This window comes from Halichoeres trimaculatus, unplaced genomic scaffold (genome assembly GCF_033239565.1).
Source record: "Halichoeres trimaculatus isolate MK-OKI-2021-1 unplaced genomic scaffold, fHalTri1.1 fHalTri1_scaffold_20, whole genome shotgun sequence".
In the NCBI taxonomy this organism is placed as follows: domain Eukaryota; kingdom Metazoa; phylum Chordata; class Actinopteri; order Labriformes; family Labridae; genus Halichoeres; species Halichoeres trimaculatus.
This window is the reverse complement of record NW_027437198.1, coordinates 7,843,575-7,866,025: the sequence shown is the minus strand read 5'-3', so window position 1 is coordinate 7,866,025 and position 22,451 is coordinate 7,843,575. Positions and strand designations below refer to the sequence as shown.

Here is a 22,451-nt window from a genome sequence, read left to right as displayed (position 1 = left end):
ATTGATTTAAAACTGGACGCAACGTTTAAGTGCGGAATACGGGGCATTAACGTATTTTACGGGACTGGTGGCAACCCGACCTGGTCATGTCCTGCCAGTCATCTACCAAGCAGAGCTAACGTAACCTCGCTCTTCATTTTATTGATAGACTCTCAAGTTTAAACAGACCACTGCAGAATAACTGCTGACTGTGGGTTGGAATGAACAATATCACAAACAGATTAGCCCCTGTGTTGGCCTTTAGCTCGTGCTCTATCTCTCTCCTGTTTCTCTTTCTTCTGCTCTTCTGTCCTTTTTCTGTCTGACAGTTAGACTCAAGTGTCCACCATCACTACAAAATTAATCACAGAATTCTTTTTCAGCAGAGAAAAACAAACATCTCTCTTCTCACTACTAAACTTCATCAGTCAGTGTGGTGTTGTCATAGAGACTTGGACGTGCTGTAACTCAATCCAGTCTTTCTCGACCCCAAGCTAAGAAGAAAATACGAAGCAGCATTTTGAAATAACCTACATTGGCGCTGATAATCTTATTTTTAAGTGTGGATTACAACTTTTTCATCATCACTTTCACACTCCTCACAGCCCCTTTAAAAACATAACTAACAGGTTAGAATTACCGCTGTCCATTGTGGGCGCCGAATTCAAAACAAACAGAAAGTTTCTCTCATTAGTTTAAAATGTGAAAATGTGTTTCTTGGTTACTGCAAACATAGTTTTACCCTGAAGTTGATTAAAAAAAAAAACCTTACTCATTTGAGTTGATGCTTGTTTCATCATTGTTTAGTCATAATAGTTTTCTGAAGAAACAGAACTCAGTCTTAAAAAGTCTCCCCTTGAACTTAGTTTTGAAAAAGGGGATCTTTCCACAGTCAAGCTCCTCCGATAATTGAGTAACTCACTTTTAATCAGCCTTTAAAGTTTGAGTCAACCTTCATAACAAGATGTCTTGACAGCATAATGGACAAACACTTAGAGGAAATCAATTGAGGTTTGTGGCTTCAGAAATGAGGTGCTCTGTGACCTTTGGGTGAGCAGCAGGCTACAGCACCAACTCTCAGCCTCCCTTCCTCCGTGTCTTGATCACTTGAGTAGTACTCGTATGAGTGTCTGCAGCGGTTGTGGCTGCAGAAGAAGCGGTTTTGATGCAGTTGAACTGTCTCACAAGACAGTTTGCATCTTAAATAACCCTATGCTATATCTGGTAGCTCTAGCCTTTTTTATCCTCCGAATCTTTAGTTTAAAGAAAGCTCCATTGATGTAAACCACTTCATAGGACAACCTGCGAGTTTCTCTTTAAACAACCCACTTTGCGTTGTGATTGAAACCGGATGTGGTGTGCTCTGTATTTCTTGTTTTCACTGCAATTATCTCAAAAGCTGTGAGGGTGGTTGGGTCCAGGTAGCTGTTACTGCAGCTCATCTCTACACGTCGACTCACCCCTCCTGCTCCTCCTCCTCCCCCTTCTACTCCTCCCCACTCTAGTTCGTCCTCTCTCAGTGCAGCTCACAGCTTCACTAGGCTTCCTGTTAGCCCGGGCGCTGTGGTTATGAGTGGAAAATGTTATTGGGCACTTAAAAAAAGACAAGAGAGGGGCAAGAAAGAGGGATGAGTGTGAGTGACGGGTAGAGAAAGACAGGAAGAGAGAGGACCAGTGAGAAAGTGATGTGCGGGTAGAAAGAGAGGAGGACAGAAGAAAAGGAAATCTTCTGAAGATGACAATGTGTGTCCCCTCTGAGACCTCCTGATGCCTTAACTGGCCAAGACCCACCAGGTAACGCATCTCAATTAATTTCTTTATTTCTTCTTTAAGAATACATGATGAAAAAGTAACGTTAAACATTTTGTTTACTCATATTTTATAACTATTTTTACATCTTTTTGCACCTGCTCTGACTGTAGATGAAAGTTTCCTGGTCTGCAGTCACTATTCAGAGAAAGAAATGTCATGTTGCTATGCAACCTTTAGGATAACCACAACACTTAAAGTTTCACATCTATACTTTACCTAAAATCATATTCAGCAATTCAACGGAAAAGCCAAACGGCCTGATGACTCAAACTGGTGAATCTGCGTGCGACTCTACGGAAATTTTTTAGGTCAAAGAATCTTCAGAAATATCACTGAACTCATGGGACAGCACCATTGTCCGCTTTCTTTCTTTATTTCACCTCATTTTACGGACACATATCTTTATTAATTCAGAATAAATATTAAGATTTAAAACACTTTCACGATATTTGTACATTCACACCACATTTATGCACTGATTGTAGATTATGCTATTTCATGAGACCTCCAGTATCAATTACTTTGCACATTGCTGCCTGTGTCACTCTGGTTCGGTGCCATGCCAAAGGGCATGTAAGTGCAAGAGCTGGGATCAAACCATCAACCCTCTAAATAAGGGAGAGCCAATTAAAAACCTGAGAACCATTTATTTTCTTCATTCTTTGTCCTAATAATTCACAAAATTTTCCTCTTGTCTAGATGAAACCACAACAGGAAGTACACTTATTTTCGTATAATGTCTAATTTGGGCGATTTACATGCTGCATTTTCCAACAAACTTGTGGCAGGGGTTTTGTCCGATCAGCTCCAAATTCAGTTTATCTACTTTTGACACAGTCATAATTGAAAGTTATGAAAGGATTCTGTGTACCTCTCAAGGTGGGACTCTAGTAGGGGCTCAAAGTCGGAAGATATTTTGACGATTTGCCCTAAACTTCAGATTCTTTTACCATTCATCTTTAACGGTTAATACTTTCAAAGTTCTCATTTGGGCTGAAGATGCCTGAATGTTAACAATGCCCATTGATTGCAGCTCTACACACCTTGATGAGGTATTACTGTTCAACTGTGGGGTTGTTTTTGATGGTCTGCCCCTGCGGGTACGTCAAACGCCAATGTCTCACCATGAAACAGGAAGTTATTTTACTTCCATCAAACTTTCATGATGTTCAGTGTTTGAAATTGAAAATATGTCGGCAATGGGAAACAAATGGTATTATTCTTGCAAATCATACTGCGGACGTACCTATCTATCTATCTATCTATCTATCTATCTATCTATCTATCTATCTATCTATCTATCTATCTATCTATCTATCTATCTATCTACAGTCAGTACAGTAGGTATTTCCTCCGTGCTGCAGCAGTAAAGGTGTTTTTTTTTTTTTTTTTTTAAGTTTCACTCATAACCGCTTTGGGTGCAGCTGCTTCTCAGGTTGACTGTGGATCTCATTTTGTTTTGAGTCATATAGAGGTAGGAACTTGTGGTAACAGGTTACAATGGTGTGACTACCACTGCTTGTTCGAGTGGGCCAGGTAATATTTCCAGTTCAGCGACGGATTTCATTTTACAAGAGGGAGGAAAGAGGTGGCAGGAGGTAGGTCTGAACAGTGTGGCACAGAACAATGTCAGTGCAGTGAGAAAATTCATAAAGATCCACAAAAAGTTACCAGATGCAGCTGTACACTGTTTCTCTACAACAGGATGTGGTTCATTCTAATTAGTGATAAAATAAGATCAATTGTAAAGCTTTACACCTCCGACCTTACCCCTCTCAATGGCCCACTGCACGTCTCTACTCTGCTTGACACTACCCTATTCTTTACTGCTCCTGCTTTTTTTTTTTTTTTAACCAAAACAACTTGAAATATTTCTAATTTGAATTTTTATTTTCTTTTGGGCCTGAAAGTAACAGGACATGAAAAACTCAGGGTTAAATTCCTTGTATAATGTTTCACAGTAGGACGACAAGTAGTCTAACATATGAAGCTAGAAAAGATCAATCCCCCCCATACACCCTATTTTTTAATGCACTTTGACATTAATGGTGCATTCTAATGGGCAGCTTTATAAGTTCATATCAACTTTTATTGATCCACAATACAGTGGCCTGGAGATATTTTGGTTAAAAAAAAGTGTTCATCTGCCTGATCACTAACACTGATCTCCAGGATGGTCATGATCTGCTTTCTGATCTAAACTGATGTTGACCTCCCTTCATTTCTTTGTCACTGTAACCTCCTTAAACCGCCTCCTTCAGGATCAGTACACGCCAATTTTAGATAGACAGTAGAAATGATCAATAAATATATGTTTTAGAATAAGAGTGCTTTGTATAATGCTGTCGTGTTTACTGATCAGCTAACCAAACGAGGTTAGCACTCCAAGACGTAAGAGACAGTTTTGGCTGTTGATTAACTAGAGATGGGTACTGAGTTAGGTACTTTTACAGGTACCGACTAAAGTCTGTCAAAAGTACCGGGTACCAATTTGCGTAAAATCAAAAGGTACCATGTTTAGGTACCTAAATGCATCCTTGTGACTGTGAGGGAGTGGAAGAGTAGGGGATTTTTAAAATGCTGAACATGAACACAACAACGCAAGGTTATATACTGAGTAATAAATATGTTAAATTGAAAAAAAAGTATTAAACAAACTGATATTTTCACCACATGAACCCAAAAAAGTACCAAAAATTGATACTGTTGAGTACCGGTACCAGGTATCCGTACCGCATCGTTTCATGTGTGAAGGTACCCATCCCTATGATTAACAGACTTTCTGAACGTTCGCCTTTAGCTGTTGGTTCCAGATGGATTATAAATTTAACTTAACTTTTAAAAAGGTGAAAATATCACCTGTGAAAACGTATTTCACAGACAGATGTTATCCAGCTCGGTCTCTCCACCTTCCCGCCGGTGGCGTCTCATTCAAACCCACACAGCAGCTCAGATAAGGTCACACAGACTCGCTGCATATGCAGAGGCGTAGCTAAATATTTAAGGGGCCAAAGATTATCTTTATGGTTAAAACAAAAATCCCTTTTTTAATGCTTTGAAGGACTTTGAAGTATAGCAGTGATTTGCTTTTAATTTATGTTAAAGAACATTAAAAACAGGGGGGCAGCAGGGGGGCAAGGCTCTTCAGTGGCCCCTGTATATCTGCCCCTGTTCCAGTATAAAAAATGTCTGCGTCTATACTGTGCTTGATATTTACACAATTAGATTCCTTCAGGTGTGCTGGACAGCATCGTTACTTCAGTGATTGTTTCAGATGTGTATGATTCACACCTATTCTGTCTTTTAGCAGTCAGAGTGTGGATCTAGTCAGGATGAAGCTCTTCATTCTGATGATCCTGTTTTTGTTGGATGCGTCCAGCTCTCACAAAGTCTCTCAAGGTATGACAGCGCCTGTAGTTTCATCTCTGTAATGGATATGTGTTGTTTATTTACTTATTTATTTATGTCTGATGTGTTTTCTAATCAAAACCAAGTGGCAACCTCTGGTCTCAAGAAGTGTCCACTTTAAGCTGGCTTTTAGTCTGAGTGGCTAACTTCTCTTTCCAAACACAACTATTTCCCTTACAAAAAAAAAGGGAAAATGTTTTGAAGACATTAAGGTTGGACAATCCATGTGTTTTTTTTCCTTATTGCACCCTAATCTCTTCTCTTTTTCCCCTCACGGTTCCCTTCGCTTAAGGACTCTCCTGTGTGAATGACTTGGTCAATAAAGTCAGCTGTACGTGGCACGGCTCTTTGACGGCTCTTGGAAAGGACTGCAGGGTTTCTGGTGTTCGAATTGTTAGTAAACCAAAGAAAGTCGAAGTGGAAATGAAGTAAGTGATCAGAGAAGATTTGATCATTGATGAAAATCTTAAATTTTCTGTAAAAATAGTTCTGCCTGGTCTGAAATTGCTGCAGGTGGTGATATAAAGATTTTTTTTCTTGTTTAGACGAGACTGCCGCTTAAAACAGAACAGAAACTCTTCTGCTGGCTGCAGTTTTGTCTTTGAAAATGAAGTAAGTCACAAACACATGTTGATCATGATAATGATGAATTTATATATTGTTCACATTGGTGTGTAGTTTAATGGCCATCACTCTTTAACTGTTTACACAAAACTGCAGATATTCAACTGTTTTAGATCCATGCCCTACATCCGCATGGAGTGTGACGGCACATTGGTGGAAAACATCACAGAGTATAATCCATGCGATCACAGTGAGTGACTTTATCCAACTAATTCCTTCCATGTAAGATAAGACTTAAACATTAAATCTATTAAATCTAACATTTGGGGACTTCAGAGAAGTGCATCATAATAACAACTCATGGAAGATTTTTTTCTGGGATTAATTCCACACTTTTCTCTCTACACTTTTCTGATGTACAGTAAAAATGAACCCCCCTGGTGTCCCCAATGTCACAAAATCTGCCAATGAGACCTACATATCGTGGAGTAAAGGGGACCCTTCCTCAGATTTCTTAACTGCCGTGAACTTTGAAGTTCAGATCAAAGAGGAACACCAGACATGGAAGGTAAGTGTGAATGAACATTTTAAAAACAAATATATTTGATATTGTGCTTAAATGTTCTCATCCATTGTCACAAGGATGCGGAAATTTCCCGTACGTCAGATAAAGAGCTGAAAATACTCCCTGGGCGGCTGAAAGGGCAATGCCAAGCCAGAGTGAGAGTCAAACCCGATGAGGGTTACATCAGCCACTGGAGCGACTGGAGTCCAGCAACATCCTGGTTTGAAACAACAGACAAGAAGACAACACCACATGATCAAAGCAGCAACAAGGGTACATTTCTATTTTAACAACTTCACAGCTTATTTTCACTGTTTTTCTCAGCTGCTTTGGTTCATTTCTTGAATCATCCTCCCCATTTGCAAAACAGTCAGTGCATTTCTCAAAACAATCTGTACAAACAGGAAAACACCATGGATTACCTACAAAAGCCAGTCTCTTTCTCAAAATCCTTAGTTCATCTCTCAAAAGTAAATTTCTGTGTCAGTCAACGTGTCAGTGCATCAGAATGACGAGTCATCGTGTCAGTGTGTATGGATAGGACAGTCAAAGTGCTGAGTCATGTGTTAGTATAACAGTTTTCTCTGGGAGGAGGTTCTGATGTAAACTATGCCTAAAAATTTGATGACAGTTATTGTAAAATGTAAGTTAAATATTAGTGTGTGTGGGAGATTGATTACAAGAGACTGGACAAAAGTCACATTTTCACTTTCACTGTTGTGCTGGAATTTGTTGACTGACTCCATCATTGTTACAGATAGGAGAAGAAGGCGCTACAGAAGAAATAAAAAGTAGAAATGTGAACATAGTTCAGTCCCTTTAGGGAAAAGTGGAAATTACAGGTCAGCGCAGTCTTTCTCCACCTCCTTATATGCCTGTAAGCTGAGCCACAAATTCTCATCCACATCACAACAAAGATCTTCTCTCCACAAAAAGTCTGAGTGATTGAGGACACAGTAGTTCTCCCAGCTTTTGGCTGCCTCCTTCAACCAACCTGGACCGTTGTAAGTTTATGAAGGAGAACATGGTCCACAAGTCTGATAGATCTGCCAATTTACCAATCCAGACAATGTAGAGAAAAAGGACAACAAGTAGTTTTGAGAGTTTCAATGCTGATCTGAGAAATGGACCAAAGCAACTGAGAAAAACAGTTGTATTCTTATGTAATCATAAGATTTCAGTACAAATCAAAACTTTTTTCTGCCTTTATTATTTGTAATATGAGCTCTCTCTCTTTTTTAGAACAACTGGAGATAACACTGGTGACGTGGTACGTAACTGGCAGCTTGGGTATCGTCCTGGTCGTAATGCTGGTCCTTTATCGGTGTTGTTTCAGTAAGGGGTGAGTATAATACTGGGGCATGCGTGTGTGTTTTCTCTCTAATTTGGTGCACAAGTGTGAATTTGTGTGTGTTTGTGTTCAGTTTTGTGGTCTCCTGCTGAAGCTAACTGTCCCCTGTCTGTTTCAGGCACCACAAAATGAAGCCGGTACCAAACCCTTCAAGATACTTTCACACTCTGTACTCTGTCCATGAAGGAAACCTGAAGGTAAAAACAAAACAAAAGAAATACAAACTGGTAACACAACCATGAAGTCTGATGTTTACAGACTTCTTTATTTACATTTCTGTTTTCATGAAGAAAAGTGTTTCCAGTGGATGTTTTACAGCTCTAAATGTGCAATAGGAAACTTTTCTTGTCTTTCTACACAAACATACAATACACTAAGCATTAGACTCTTTCTGTATTAATTCTGACAACTTAAAATCACACAGAGACAGTATAATTGATGTTTTTTGAAATATCTAAATGATTCATCCACCCAGAAAGGAAATTGGCTTTAGATCCAGTAACAGCTTTGGTTAAAACTAATCTTCAGGGCATTTTTTGAACGATGCTCAGTAGACCTGTGGGTTTTCAATGATGATGTTTGTTTTCAGCTATCTGTTAAAAACTGTGGGGCCGGCACCTTGACTGATATGATATAGAAGTCTTTGGTAGAAGAATACTTGAAATATCACAGGAAGTTTTAATGAAATTTCTCAGAATATCAAAATCACACTGAAGTCCAGGACATCAATGAAAGCACAACACTTGGGTATCTTCAACACAGCATTTTATCTGTTGAAAACAAAATTCCATACCATTGATGTCCCTTTAGATATTTTTCTGTATTGTGTTTTTTTTTTTTTTTTTTTTTTACTTAAATTTACTTTTATGTTATCAAAAGTAATACCACTTCTTTCCTTGCGAGCGACTCAGGCCAAACAAGTAGGATCCCGTAACGCAGCCAGTTCCTCTAAGAGGCCCCACAGCCGCTTAATGACCTGCTTATATTTTCAGTTTTTTGTGGTTTTGTTTCAGGTTAACAAAGAGTGAGAAAGTTGTTAGCACACCACAGTCTACCAGGAAAAAAAGACAAAGTTCAGCCACAACCTACCCCATAAAAAAGTGTTAATTAAACAGTAAAAGGAGGAGGTATCTAGATGTGGGATGTCTTTGCTTATAAACAGGACCACTAACTGACCATGAAAAGGTGAACATAGTCTTAAGAAAACCAACTTTGAAATGCTTCTTGTTAATTGTCAAAGTTGGATTCAGTGTGATTTCTAGAGAGGTTGTCAGCTTGGCTCGGCTAGGCCATCAAATCAGGACCTTTGGTACGCCACAGATGTGACCTAAGACAGACAAGAAATTGCAGAGTCGGCCTGACCCAAAACTATCTTTATCTCTCATTCGACCCCGACGTGTTGGCCTTGCAGGGGGCTGATAAAGCTCTACTCCCCTAAATGTTGTGCAGACAGATGTCCCCTAGTCTTCCTGTAAACTTTGTCACTGAATCAGAACTCTTCGAGGTTGCGTCTGTGTCCATCTGTGAGTGTGTGTTGTTGGCTGTTGCAGCTGTTGTCTGTGGTTGTCTGGGCTCTCCATCCAGTAATGTCTCGGGGTTTGTGTTTATTGTGTTTCTGCTGTCTGCACCAAAATGTGTTCTGTCTTGTTATTTTTATTTATTTATTTATTTATTTTACCTCTGCAAGGAGTTTATGTTTTGGGAGAGTTTGTTTGTCTGTGAACAACATAACTCGAAAAGTAATGAACAGATGCAATTTTCAGGAAATGTTTGAAATGAGATAAGGAAGTAGTGATTACATTTTGGAGGTGATCCAGATCACTGTCTGGATCCAGGACTTTTTTAAAGGATTCTTTATCATTGTGAGATAGGGCTGTTTTCACCATATGTGTATATAACTCCACCATAAATGGTTTGATTGCTTTGCAAAACAATACAAGACAAGGTCACTATAATTTCTGATAGATGTAAAAGTATGATTCAGAATCTGGCAATATTCTGGATACTAAGATCTGGAATGTTAAATATGTACTGGGTCATCATAATTTTCAGCACTGTCAGGAAACAAATTATCGTACAAACCTGCAACTAACACCAAATTGTAGCAGACAGTCTGCTGAAAAGGAGTATAACATTAAAGTAGGAATAAAGTGTTAGTGACAATCACAGTATGCTTGGCGGAGGTCTGAGCTCTCTGAGTGCTTTTCCAGTTTTCATTTATTTCTATGCTCTGTTTTTATTGTGTCTTTTAGTGTGCTCCATATGTACTTTTTCCATTTTCTTAATGGGGGTGCTGATCAATAAATCAAGGGGATCAATGAAAAATATCTGAGTCTAAATACTGTAATAGGAAACACCAGAGGCCTGCCTGAAATACTCACAAACATCAATTATGATCTATCTTTTCACTGAAATAAATCTGTTTTCTCCCAGAAATGGATAAATCCTCTCTCCACGGCTGAATCATTCTTCACCGCCCAGCCCTGCGAGCAGCTCTCCCCAGTTGAAGTGTGTGACAGCTCCGATGTGGTTCCCTCCACCTCTCCTTCGTCCACCTCTACATGTGCATTGCTCCACACCAAAAGCCACTCTTCAGCTGGCTCCATCACCAGAGAAGTCATGGACAGTTCCTCCTCCATGTCTTCATCCTGCTTCTCCAACATGGGCTACTTCACATCCAGCTCCCCGGGCAGCTCGGCACCAACCAACCCCAGTCCAGCCTACTTCACCTATCAGGATGATTTCCCCAACCTGCACGGCCAAGGCCTCCACCTCTCCCTTTGCACCCCCTTCGACTCCTCTCGAGTCTACGAGAGCTTGAAGAGGGAGCCGCAGAGCCCGGACTCTGGCTTCAGCTGTTATGATGACGAGAAGGATGAAAAAGTCGTGGATGTAAAAGAGGAGAAGGAGTCAGCTCATGACCAAAGCGCCCCTCTTCTCCTTCTCCCTCTTCATCTCCCTTCCCAAATATACCCTTCCTCCTTTCTTCCTACCCCACCTCCTCCTAACACTCCAAGTACGACTCTGGTTTTCACTGAGAGCTTGCAGGTGGATGAACCTGAGGAAGCTGCTGGTGAAAGCTACGCCGCCTGGCCTTTGGCTGGGTCAATGTGCAGGTCATCCTCCATGCCCGTGGAGCCCTGCAGAACAGGGTACTTAACCCTCAAAGAGCTGCAGACGACATTCAGCAATAAATCCATCTGAAAACACGCCAAGAGTCTGAACTAGGAAAACAATTTAAAGGGCTCTTTTTCAGTTCTGAGCTGAAAATATTATTGCATTTTTGCAGATTCTACAAACTGTTTTGAACAAATGTTTGATTTCATTTTTTTCCTTCAAGACAATGAGGGAAAAAAGGATGAAAGTAATATAAAGTCCAGCAAGATTAAAGCTGTTATGCTTATGTAGGAACTATTTCTGCTGCTGCAACCATGAAAATTCTGGTTGTGTAAACTCCATCCTAAACAAGAAATAAGGTTCATATGAGGCTAGAATTAACCTTAGAGATAGACGAGGCAACCCTACTGCAGACTACAGGACAGGAAGAGGAACAATGTGAGTTAACTGAACAAACACTAACGAAAGATCAAATTTTCATAAAACTATCAGAACCACAGCTTTAAAGCCTGACTCCGCAAACTGTGGCTTGAAATGTGTTTGATTTTAGCTCCTACTGAGGAGTTATTTTGGCATTAGTTTGGTGGGAGTTGCGTTGTCCAAAATGTCATCATGTCATTCCTTCAACTGAAAAGGACTGTCAGATGTAAAAGACACTGACTTGTAAAAGAGACACACAAAAGAGCAATTTAAGAAAAACAAGAAAACGAAAGTAAGAAAGTGTATAGAAAGTGCAAAAAGGTCCATAAGAAAATAGATGATGACAGCTTGTCCATCATTGTCCAGTTCAGCCAGCCTCCACCTCCACAGGGTCCAGGACTGAGCTTCTTCAGCAGTCTGTTCAGTCTCTGTCTCCTGGATCCTGTCTGCTCACAGCAGGTGAAGTTCTTCCAATGTGGTGTTGGTGTCTGGTGTTAGCTCTGTTAGCCATGTCTGTAAATAGCATGATGCTACTCTGCCCTCTGGTATTCCCTCTGTTGCTGGGTTAGCATGGCTAGTTCGTCCATCTTATTGGAGATAGATCTTACGTTCCCGATAACAATGGATGGAAGGACAGGTCCATGTCGTCACTTCTTAGCTCACACCTGAGAACCAGCACGTCGTCCTCACCTCCTTCTCCTCACCTTGTGGGGAAACATCAGGCCTTTCACCAGTTAGCATTGACATGCTACAGGCTGCTAACAGCTGAGTTCACATGTAAACAATGCAGCCATGGTTACATGTAGGATCTCCAGACAAACACAAGGGACAAAGTAATAAAAATATCACTGAAGCCACAAAAAGTTTGGTGTCCATGACCAACAAATGAGCCACACAAAGTAATGATCCACTCCAAATACAAAGATTACGAAAAAGAGACAAAAAAAATTACAAGAAATGGACAAAGGAGAGAGAGCTGCTGCAAAAAGCAGCCATAGCCAACAGGGCGGCGCCTAGCAACAATTTTAAAATGTTTTGACCCTTATTTTACATTTATCAAACCAAAAAAGTAATTTTATTGTTCTTTTAAAAAGTGAAAAATGAAGAGAAAAAAAAGTAAAGTACAATTTGTAGTAATGTTTTTGATTCAAAGAGTGTAACAGGTATATCTAAGCAGTGCTTAGGGTTTGAAATAGTAGTGGACTTAAAGCTCGTTCTGTCGACTGTGACGCTCCCTGTGGACAAGCTGCATCTCTAATCTCTTTGCTGATCTTTATAAACAACATGAAAATTTTAGTTTTACATATATATTTTACTTGAGACAGAATCTTTGCTGCTTCGTATTTACATATGAACCTTTATAGCAGCTTAATTGCCACATCTGCCACCTACCCTATGGCAGCAGCAGCTTTGAGCACAAGTTATTACTATACAGACAAAGATAATCTCATTAGTGGTGGTTTTGAGTGCTTTTATTGCTCATAAAAAGGTATCAGTATTAATTTTGGCCTGTTTTGTACACAGCTGAAAATTACTCACTAGAGCTTTAATGTAGCATTTAAGTTAAAGCCAAAACTATGTGGCTATAAATGTGTAGCTAGCTGACCAGTGTGCATTAATGTTCATTTTAGTTGATTTAGTACCAAAGTAACAAGCAGCTTTTTTACTTTTGTGCAACAAAATGTCACATTTTGTCACTTGTCATTTTCCATTACTGTGTATCCGTCAGATTTTTTTTTAAATCTCTGAGGTTGGCAGTGAATGTTGCTCATCTCTCAACATGTGCAGTATTTTTCCATCACAAACAGTGACACATGTGCAGAGACCAAAGAAAATAAAACTTCTGGTAGAAATGGGTCACCCTGTGTTTCCTGTGTCGTTGTGGAAAGAGAGCTGAGGGGTGAGCATGTCAGCAAACGTGTGAAAGCGTGAGAGAGACCGAGCTGGAGTTGTGTGTGTGCGTGTGTGTGTGTGCGTATGTGTGTGTGAGATGCATACCTATTAGTGTATGTGTGTGTTCGTGTAGCTCTGAGTGTTTACATGTCCTGTCAGGTGGTCCTTGTGGTGTGTATGTATGTGTGTGTGAGAGAGCGCGAGTGTGTGTAATAGCGTGTGGTTTGACATTTAACTGATACAACCAGCGACATGCGTTCACCTCTGATGATTTACAATATTAAGACATCAGAACAAAAACCACACAAGATGTTGTTTCTCTGCGTTTCCTTCCATTTCACAAGAGCTTTACCTGTGATTACATCACACACACATTATACAAAGACACTTTTGCTGATTCAAAATTATTAACATTTGGTTCATTGCAGCACTGTTTTGTAACTGTTTTGTCCATGGTTAAAACCTTATTCAGGTGACGTGAATTTTCTAAAGTTTTGTAATCAGATGCTGTCCAATAAGAGGTCAAATCTACTCTATGATAAGCAACAGAGAACTCGTATGAACAAATGTTTATCAACAAACCTGTAGATGGATTCTCATACTCTAAGCTTAATATATAGATAGCTGGAGGTCATGCAAACTGGCCTGACTTTGTTACAGTACATGCAAAGTTTTAAACCAAAAACAAAGTCCCTGTGAGAACTTTCAAAGTGATCTTAAAAAAGTCTCACTTCTATACATCCTGATCCTTCCTGATCGTAATCTTCAATTCATAAGATGATCAGTGCCAAAAAATGTTATTCCTAAATGCTATTTCTCAGCTTCTTCGTCAGGTTGTCCAGGACCAGACTGATTTAAGGCACGTAGAAGTCTCTATGACAACACCACACCAGCCAACAAAGTTTAGAAGTGATTAGAGAGATCTGTTTTTCCCATGATGAAAAGCATTTCTTGATTTAATTTTGTAGTAATGGTAGACACTAGAGCTGAAGGATCAAAAGAAAAAAGGGACAGAAGTGCAGAAGAACAAAAAACAGGAGAGTGGCAGAGCATGAGCTAAAGGCCGAAACATTAGCTAAGCTGTTGGTGATAATGTTTGCTCCAACCCAGATGCAGCAGTTATTCTGCAGTGGTCTGATCAAACCATAGACTAAATAATCAACCTGAGTCTATCATAAAAAAATAAAATTGAGGGTTTTTTTTTTTGCTCTGCTTGGTGATGTTGTAAGCACTAGGACATAACAAAGATTCAATTAAGCCACGTTTCCACCAAGCAGCAACCTCTGGTCTAGGAATATGAGACAATGCGGAAGTGCTAAAATCTGCTGTTTCTCGAGTGTTCGCTTGAGGCTGGCTCTGGAAGTACAGAAAGTCACAGACACACCAAGCCAAAAAAAAACATTTTCAAAGCAGAAATTAACCTATTTACAGCCTGGTTCAAAAAAATGTCTCCCGTCTAAGTCGCTAATTTTACTACCCTCTCACACTGTACGGGGAGTGAATTTTATTTCCGACTCAGAGGATATTAAGATCGCGAGCTCCCCCACTAAGAGGCACAGCTGAGGGTCACATGACCGACAGGCGCCCTATGGCTGTAGGCGAAGCCCTTGCCACTACCAATATGGCCGCTATAGCCGATATGCTTCATTTTCCGTTTCAGGAACAGACAGGCGACGTCGGCGAGACTACGTCCATGTTTTATACAGTCTATGGTTTCCACAAAGCAGACCAGATCATTTGGTCTCGGTAAGGCGCGCATTTTGTGGCGTTTCCACTGACTTATCCAGGGACAGATCCCCAAATAACCAAGACGATCCGTCCCACTTTTTGGGACCCTTTTGTATGGATGCCAGACTGAACCCATGTGCTCTCGGAAGGTGGAGCAACAACACTGCAGACCGTTGATTGGTCAAAAGAATCGTCACTTACCCCAACAGCGGCTGCATTTCTCCTGGTGACACACAGTCTTCTCTGAAACAAAGCTTGATTGCACTTTGTATCAAAGAGCTACATGCCAATCACAGAGAGGACAAAATGCTGGATGTCTCCCATCTGTGCTCTTTGTTAACTGTGTCACGTTTTTCTTCTTTTTTGGATTTATTAGCGGGGTAAACTGTGTCACACTGCTACGGCGTCACGCTATTGTTTAACAGCTGCGGCCTTCGGCATCCAGCTTACATGCTGCCTACCATGAGAGGGCACAATTTGCTGTGGTAACGCTAACGGGATCAGGCTTAATTGTACCAAACCATGCTAAACTGTACTGAACCAAACCAGACTGCTTGGTGGAAATGCGGCATAACATTCCAAGTTACGACACATTCCTGAGCCCTGGCTGTTGAGTAAAGCTAAGTGTAGCCGGCTCCTTGACTACACTACAAACTGAGTTCACAAAGTTTGCTTGTTCTCACATTTCAAACAGTAGCGCTATGTAATTATTGATAAATAGTTGGCGAGCCCCCTTGTCACGTTTTATCTGGTAAAAAGTTGTTGAGAGAAGAGAAAAGTCGTGTCCTTTTGTTTGCCTCAAAACAAACACGTAAGAGTCACATCCTCACGAAAGTCAATGCAAGTGCTTGTGGGAAACAGAATCTTTATCTTAAAAGAAACAGTAGCTTTTCCAGATAGTCTTCTTGGCACCTTTAAGAGGCTTACATATTTGAATGACCAAAAAAAAGAAGAGCTTTACATGTGGTTTTATTGCATACATTTCTTTGTGACTTGTTTAAGATTTTTTGCCCAAGTAATCCACTTTTCCCCAACAAGCAGAAAACTTTTTGAAATTAGATAATGGAAGAACATTGCGATCCTGATTCTTTAAGATATGGTTTGTTTGCTATTCTGATTTTGTACGGTCATATTAAGTCAGTGAAATATTTTAAAATATATCCTGCATTAATGAGTTGATTATTTTAAACCATACACCGATCCTTTTACTGAGACACAAACTAAAAAACAAATGATTTACTGTTGAAAGATGAAACTTCGTCTTTATGGAAAGCTTATCTACCTGTAATATGATTATAATACTTATTTTAATAATAGCTTTTCTAGTGTGTTCCATGTCAGCTTTCTATTTTAAATATCTGCTTTTGTTTCTCCTCAGTGTCCCACATTAATGTTCTTCCTTGTTGCACCAGCCTCTTTTTTGCCACAAGGGGGCATCCCAAACTAAACAAAACCTGATCAGCCCCTCCTCACCTTCTCCTTCCCCGCGTACCACCACCTGCACGTCAATCTTCCTCCATCCACTCTCTATACACTGACTCAGTGAGAATAATGTGTGTCTGCTGAGCATGCTGACCGTGTCCGTCTGGCATCCCCTCAACTGGACGGCTTTGCTGCCTCAGCTTTTTCAAGATTACCTCTGTTTGCTCTGTCGGTCACAGAGAAAGCTCCAGTCCAGCTGACCAGAGACAGAGAGGGAAAGAGGGGGATGAAACAGAAAGAAAGGGAGAAAAATAGCTTGTAAATTCTGTAAAGAAACCACAGGACTTGTTGTGGATCTGAGCCAGAGAGAAAAAGGAGGATGTTTGGTCAGACTGGCTGACTGACTTTCACCCTCTTTATGAGGAGAAGAAACAGAGACCACGAGGGGGAGGAGACGCAGGGAGAAGAACATATGAAAGAGATCAAGGCTAAGAAGTGAGCTGGTGTATGGGTGACAGGAACATGCAGACAGCAACAACAGAGCCTGTGCAGCTGTGCTCTCCTGCTTTAAGAAAGACTCCTCTCTGGGAGGCTGGTTCGCATTAAAAAGCTCAAAGTTTGGGGAAATAAGCTTGTTAGATTTATGATGAGGGACGAGATGAGAAAAATGCTCTGAGTCTCTGTATGGGTCATTTTGCATCAGGAGAATGTTAGTTTAGATTAGCACAAAGCCGGGCGGCTTAGCTTTGTCAAAGAGCAGCAGCTCACATCGAGCTACATTTATGTGGGAAATGTTTCTATAATACTTCATCATCCTTCATTATTCAACATCCACGTCAGATTTCTTTTGTAATCTCAGGAAAAATGAGCAGCGCCGGATCACTTTTGCAAGTCCTTGCCTATGCTGTGAGTTTGTTATTTCAGCTGCTGTTACCTTATCTGTTTGGCAATCCTCGGTTAACATTTCTCTCCATGAGCCTGGTGTTTCTCCTGGGTCTCACATCAAGCACAATCATAATAACCAAAATACATCTTATTTATAAAAGTGCTTTTGTAGATACTCAAAGACACTTTACAATGGATAGAAACAGCATATAAAACAACACACAGTAACAAAACATGAATGAAAAGAAGCAGAGCAGAAAAACAAAGTGCATTCAAAAGACATTAAAACCATTTTTAAAAAGGTGGGTTTTGGTTTGTGTTTTAAAAGTGGGGAGGTCGAGACAGTTACGGATGTGTAGTGGTAAAGCATTTAAGAGAGTGGGGGCGGCAACAGAAAAATGTTGGTCCCCCCAGATTCAGTGCTTGGTATGAGGTGGTAGGAAGAGGAGATGGGCTTGAGCGAGTCGGAGGTTGTTGTGGGGGGGGGGGGGGGGGGGGGGGGGGGGGGGGGGGGGGCGTGTAGTGGTGGAGCAGGTTGGAGATGTAGGAAGGAGCCTGGATATGGAGGGCTTTGTGGGTGAGGAGGAGGATTTTAGAGTTAATTCGGTATTTGATAGGGGGCCAGTGAAGGTTTTGGAGGACAGGGGTGATGTGGTCTTGGAAGTTTTGGATGTATTGCAGTTTGTTGAGTTGTTTTGAAAGGAGGCCGGAGAAATGGACATGAGAGGATGGAGTAAGGGAAGCATTGCCGATGGAGAGGTTGAAGTTGGGTGGGTTTGGCGAGGGATTTGGGGCCAGTGATCAAGAGGCCAGGTTTATCACTAATAAGTTGGAGGTAGTTTGCTTGCATCCAGGATTCAAAGGTCCCATATTCTGCTCCTTTTCTGCAGTTTAATATGGATCATTGATGTCTTCATGAAATGGTAGTAACATGTTTTGGTCCAAAACGCCAATAAATCAAGCACAGCAGCATTGTTTCCAGGCTCTCATAGCCCCTCTGTTCAGAACGCTCTGATTTAGTGGGCGTGGCCGTCATATGTAAATGAGCCACCGCTGATACCTCCCTGCTCTTCAGCGTCACTGAGGGCGGTGCCACAAGCTCCAAGTGCACAATGTTTAGAAAACAGCAACGGCAGCATTTCAGGCTTAAACAACAGGCTAACCGCAGCTAAAGTTAGCATCCTGAAGCTAACACAGAGACAGGGGGGGCACTGAGGAAAAGCTCTTACATCTGCTCCACAGCACACAGCATTTAAAATACTCACATTTCCAGGGTCAGAGGTTTGTTGGTGGATGGTTGGTAATACACCTGGATTCAGGACCAGTCTATTTGCTAGCCCTCTGTTGTACTGTCCAAAGTTGGAAAAGCAGTCGGCCGTGAAGTGACTAGCACACACATGCACAGTTGTACTGTGTACTTTTACTGAGTGTAGCTGGCACATTTCCTTGATAAATGAACTTTAGCCACTTAGTCTTGTCTTCTTCCAAGATGGGAAGGTTGTGCATGGAACTATGTGGCTGTTTACAGCCAAAAACAGAGCAGTGATGGCTCTTCAACTTCAGCATTCTCCTCCCCGCTGCTGGAGAGGGACAGACTTGCTCCTGATTGGTCAAAAAAGGAAATTGCTGATGTTGGCAAATCCCCAAAATCCAAACAGCTTGTTTTAGGTCAGGATTTTACATTCACAAGCACTACTAAGTACAGGTTTTTTCATTAAATATCACATTTTGTGGGCTGGGAGGAAAGCCAAAGACCCACAAATTTCACTAAAATGTTAAAAGAAAACACTCTTGGAATAAACCTCTATTGACTTCAGTTAAGAGTGAATAGTTTGCCAGATTTTTGTACAACGATGTGTGTGTAAATTAGTTGACATCTGAGATAAGAAGTAAATATCTAGTTGAGAACAAATCATCAAAATGTTTCTTGACTTTTCTTAGAGGAGTGTCTGCACTGTAATGCTCTAAAGAATTGTTCTATGAATAATAATTTGTCTTCCAAGGCAGAAAAATAAAAGAAAACAACCTTGAAATTCCATTTCAGTGTGAGGCTGAGAAATATCTGAAATTAAAAAAAAAGACGTAGTGCAGGAGTCAGACAACAAAAACAGCCCTTAGAGGTTGTTTCAGGTAATCACAAATATGTAGCAGGAGGCAAAGCAGAGTGAGCTGTGAATAATAAACAGCTGTTTCTATTTAGAGTCAACGATTTCAGCCTTCAAAGTGCACTGATGATCCACTTTTAGTCCTCTGTAAACAATCATAACAAAATGTTTGGTTCAAGAGAAGAATTCATAACCATTTGGTTTCATGAGCTTAAGTTTTTTTAGACTCTGGAAAGCAAGGGAAGCTCCACAGAGTTTTTATCTTTGTTATTTTTTCCTGAGCTTGACCACAAGAATGCTTCAGGGTCTGAGATTTGAGTTCAGCTCTGGATTGCAGCTTTGAAAGTCATGCACTATGATTATGTCAGACACGTACAATAAAAGGATCAGGCTGCAGTAAGAGTAAAAAACAGTCTGACTCAAAGCCCAAAGTGTCAAATCACTCTTCAGAGGCAGATACAGAATAAATGTCTCCGCCTGAAGTTCAGTCAATAAATCAGCCAGTGAAAAAAGATCTGTTTGACTCTCAATCAGGTTTTTGAGCAGCTGCAGTTAGACCTAATAAAATCCATGATACATGACTTGATTCAGACGCAAGAGCGCAGATGAGCATTACAGGAGTGTGACACCAACACAGTTAAGAGCCTGAGCAGGAAAGGCAGCAGGTAGTAAATGTTAACAGACAGCATCAGGTGTTTTCTAATGTGATAGTTTACATCAGCCGGAAAGCTGTAGGAATTTTTTTCTGATGTGACTGAAATAACAGTCTATAAAAGCTAAACCTTCAGGGTGTCCAACAGATGGGTTTGTGAAACCCCACAGTAAAAAGGAAACACAGCTGAATGTGCATAAAACTAGCGCAACAGTCAAAAAAAGTCTAAAATTCCTTTTTGTGCTCTTCCTCGCATTTTTCTTTAAACCTTTCGTGAAACATGACACTCCTAATTGAGGTCTGGAAATATACTCCAGAGCTCCTTTTCCCTCTTCATCTGCAGCTGCAGTGGATGAGGAGTGGAAGAATTCAGATTGGAGGAAATGAGGGCCCTTGGGAGGAACGACCAGAGTTCACCGACTTTGTGAAGAGTCTGCTGGGTTTCAGTTGATTAGTATTTTTCCTTTCAGTTGACTGATCATGGATCAGATTTTTTTTTTATGGCTGCAGCTCCTGTAGAAGGCACAAGGTGACACCTTATAATAAGTCTATAGTTTGTTCAGTGTTAACGGTTTAAAGGGACATTAGGAAAGAAGTACGAACATTACTAAAGTAGGCTGAATTTTCACAGGCTGGTACCTCGAGGGAAATCACTCACTAGTGGACAGACATCTCAAACCTTAGAGACTGATGATGAGAGAAGATTACAACACTCTGGGGATTTTCAAAGTTGGGAACTTTCCCTGGGTATTTAAGGAGATTTAAGGGAACAGCCATACCCATACCCATTTTGATTTATCATTAGCACACATGCATGCAATCATGACTAATGCAATATTTTTAGATCTAGATTTTAACAGGAAAAAAAATACAAATTTTTCAGAAAAATTTCCTTTAAATTTCAAGAATAATTCATTTAAGTTGATGGCAACAAAACCCTAAAACATTCCGATATTCCTGAGGTAAAATTCCCATGGAAATTTACAGAAAACTTACCAAATTTATCCACCCTTTTGCAACTCTACACAAGATAAAGATTTTTGGTTTGTTTTATTGTGATCAGGTAGAATAGTGTTCGCCCTGACGTGGTGATTAGCAAACATCCGATGTCGGAGAGACATGCAGATCACGTCAGTATTGGGTTGCTCCTCGAAGACCATATCGAGACTCCAGATCAACGTGCAAATTGGGTACAAATTTTGACATTTGAATCTGACTTTGTGTGGATGTTGTAATGACGTTCAGCATTTGGACGTCATTACATCATCCAAATCTAGACGTCAATGAGACGTTCAAAATGGATCCAAACATGTCTAGACGTTAATCTGACCTCCGTACGAAGTCCGAAAAAGATGTAATATAAATTTTCATTCTGCACATTTAGGACACCTGATTTGGACGTCAAAAATTACGTTAAATATACGTCATTTCAACGTCACATTGTGCAGTGCTAGATGAGTTGTCACATTAGAGATACATAAACGTAAACACTGAATGGATGGAGAAAGAAGTGTACGCTGTTAAGATGTTTTATCCACCAACAAATGTGGAAAAATGCACGGAGAATACCAAAACCTTTAGTGAGGGACTCAGCCAGCAAGAAAAAAAGAGATATTTTGAAAAATTATGTCTAATATTATGTCTTATAAGACCCAGTTAGCATCTGTATCATCATCTACCCAAATGTTTTAAAATGTGGATGCTGCTACAATTTCCATGGGAGAGGGGTCCAGTTACCTTGAATTACCTCTCAATCTAAGTTATATCCTATCATACTACATTTACTTTTACTAAAGTAAGATTTTAAGATGCTGTGGGCAGAGAACATCACTAAACAGACAGTAAATGCGGTGAACAAGCTCAAATGCTGAGATTAAAGACAGATAAGTGCTTTGAAAATCTTGATGGAGCTTAGCTAGCCACAGTGTTCTCCATTCTTTGGTCAATTGTTTTCACTCCTCACCCCGATCTGTGATGATTTTTGGTAGTCAAAAGCATATGAAATGTTTTTTTCTCTGTTTGACCAATTAGTGCTACAAAAACATGGCACAGTAATTTACCATTTTTAGCAACAATACTCTTATATATCTGGGAATTGCCGTTCTGTTGTGAGAGTGCCTCCAACATAGCCGAGCTAGTTGATTACGTCACGTGATATACTATATTTCTGAACATTATAGCCTAGCATGAATTGTTTGCATTCTATTTATTTTGCTAGTACGCTAACTTTGCTTTGAGGACTGTGCAATTAGGAACGCGGGGCTTGCTATTGTCATCGCTTCCTCTTTTTGTTTTATTTATATGGCTATATATTTTTATTTTACAGCAATTAGCATCAAAGTTGTTGAACTCTTGACTCTTGTGTTCGTGTTAAGGCAGTAAACACAACTTCCGTTTCAAGGCAGGTTACAAGTGGATAACGTCGAACAGAAATCACCAGGAACTCACCAAGAATCAAAGAATCAAAGGTCTGAGCTGGGGCTTTCCTCACTGTTCGCCAGATAAAATGCACAAACACTTGTTGCCTTCATAACACTACGAGGGAGATGA

The 22,451-nt window shown here is 40.3% G+C and overlaps 1 protein-coding gene across 1 annotated transcript; it reads left to right on the top strand.

Annotated features, from left to right (window-relative positions):
• The first annotated feature begins 1,521 nt into the window (after positions 1-1,521).
• On the top strand, positions 1,522-13,067 carry il2rb (interleukin 2 receptor, beta). The gene is made up of 10 exons (XM_074696764.1): positions 1,522-1,773; positions 5,099-5,190; positions 5,492-5,627; positions 5,745-5,811; positions 5,920-6,013; positions 6,186-6,331; positions 6,406-6,601; positions 7,571-7,670; positions 7,798-7,876; positions 10,113-13,067. Exons 2-10 carry the CDS (start codon positions 5,124-5,126, stop codon positions 10,881-10,883), a joined length of 1,656 nt encoding a protein of 551 aa, XP_074552865.1. The 5' UTR covers positions 1,522-1,773; positions 5,099-5,123; the 3' UTR covers positions 10,884-13,067.
• The last annotated feature ends 9,384 nt before the right edge of the window (positions 13,068-22,451 follow it).

Excerpts from the sequence above, each read along its gene's own strand:
- il2rb (XM_074696764.1), top strand. The coding sequence starts at position 5,124 with ATGAAGCTCTTCATTCTGATGATCCTGTTTTTGTTGGATGCGTCCAGC. Across the intron at positions 5,191-5,491 it reads CTCTCACAAAGTCTCTCAAG|GACTCTCCTGTGTGAATGAC; the intron begins GTATGACAGCGC and ends CCTTCGCTTAAG. Across the intron at positions 7,671-7,797 it reads CGGTGTTGTTTCAGTAAGGG|GCACCACAAAATGAAGCCGG; the intron begins GTGAGTATAATA and ends TGTCTGTTTCAG.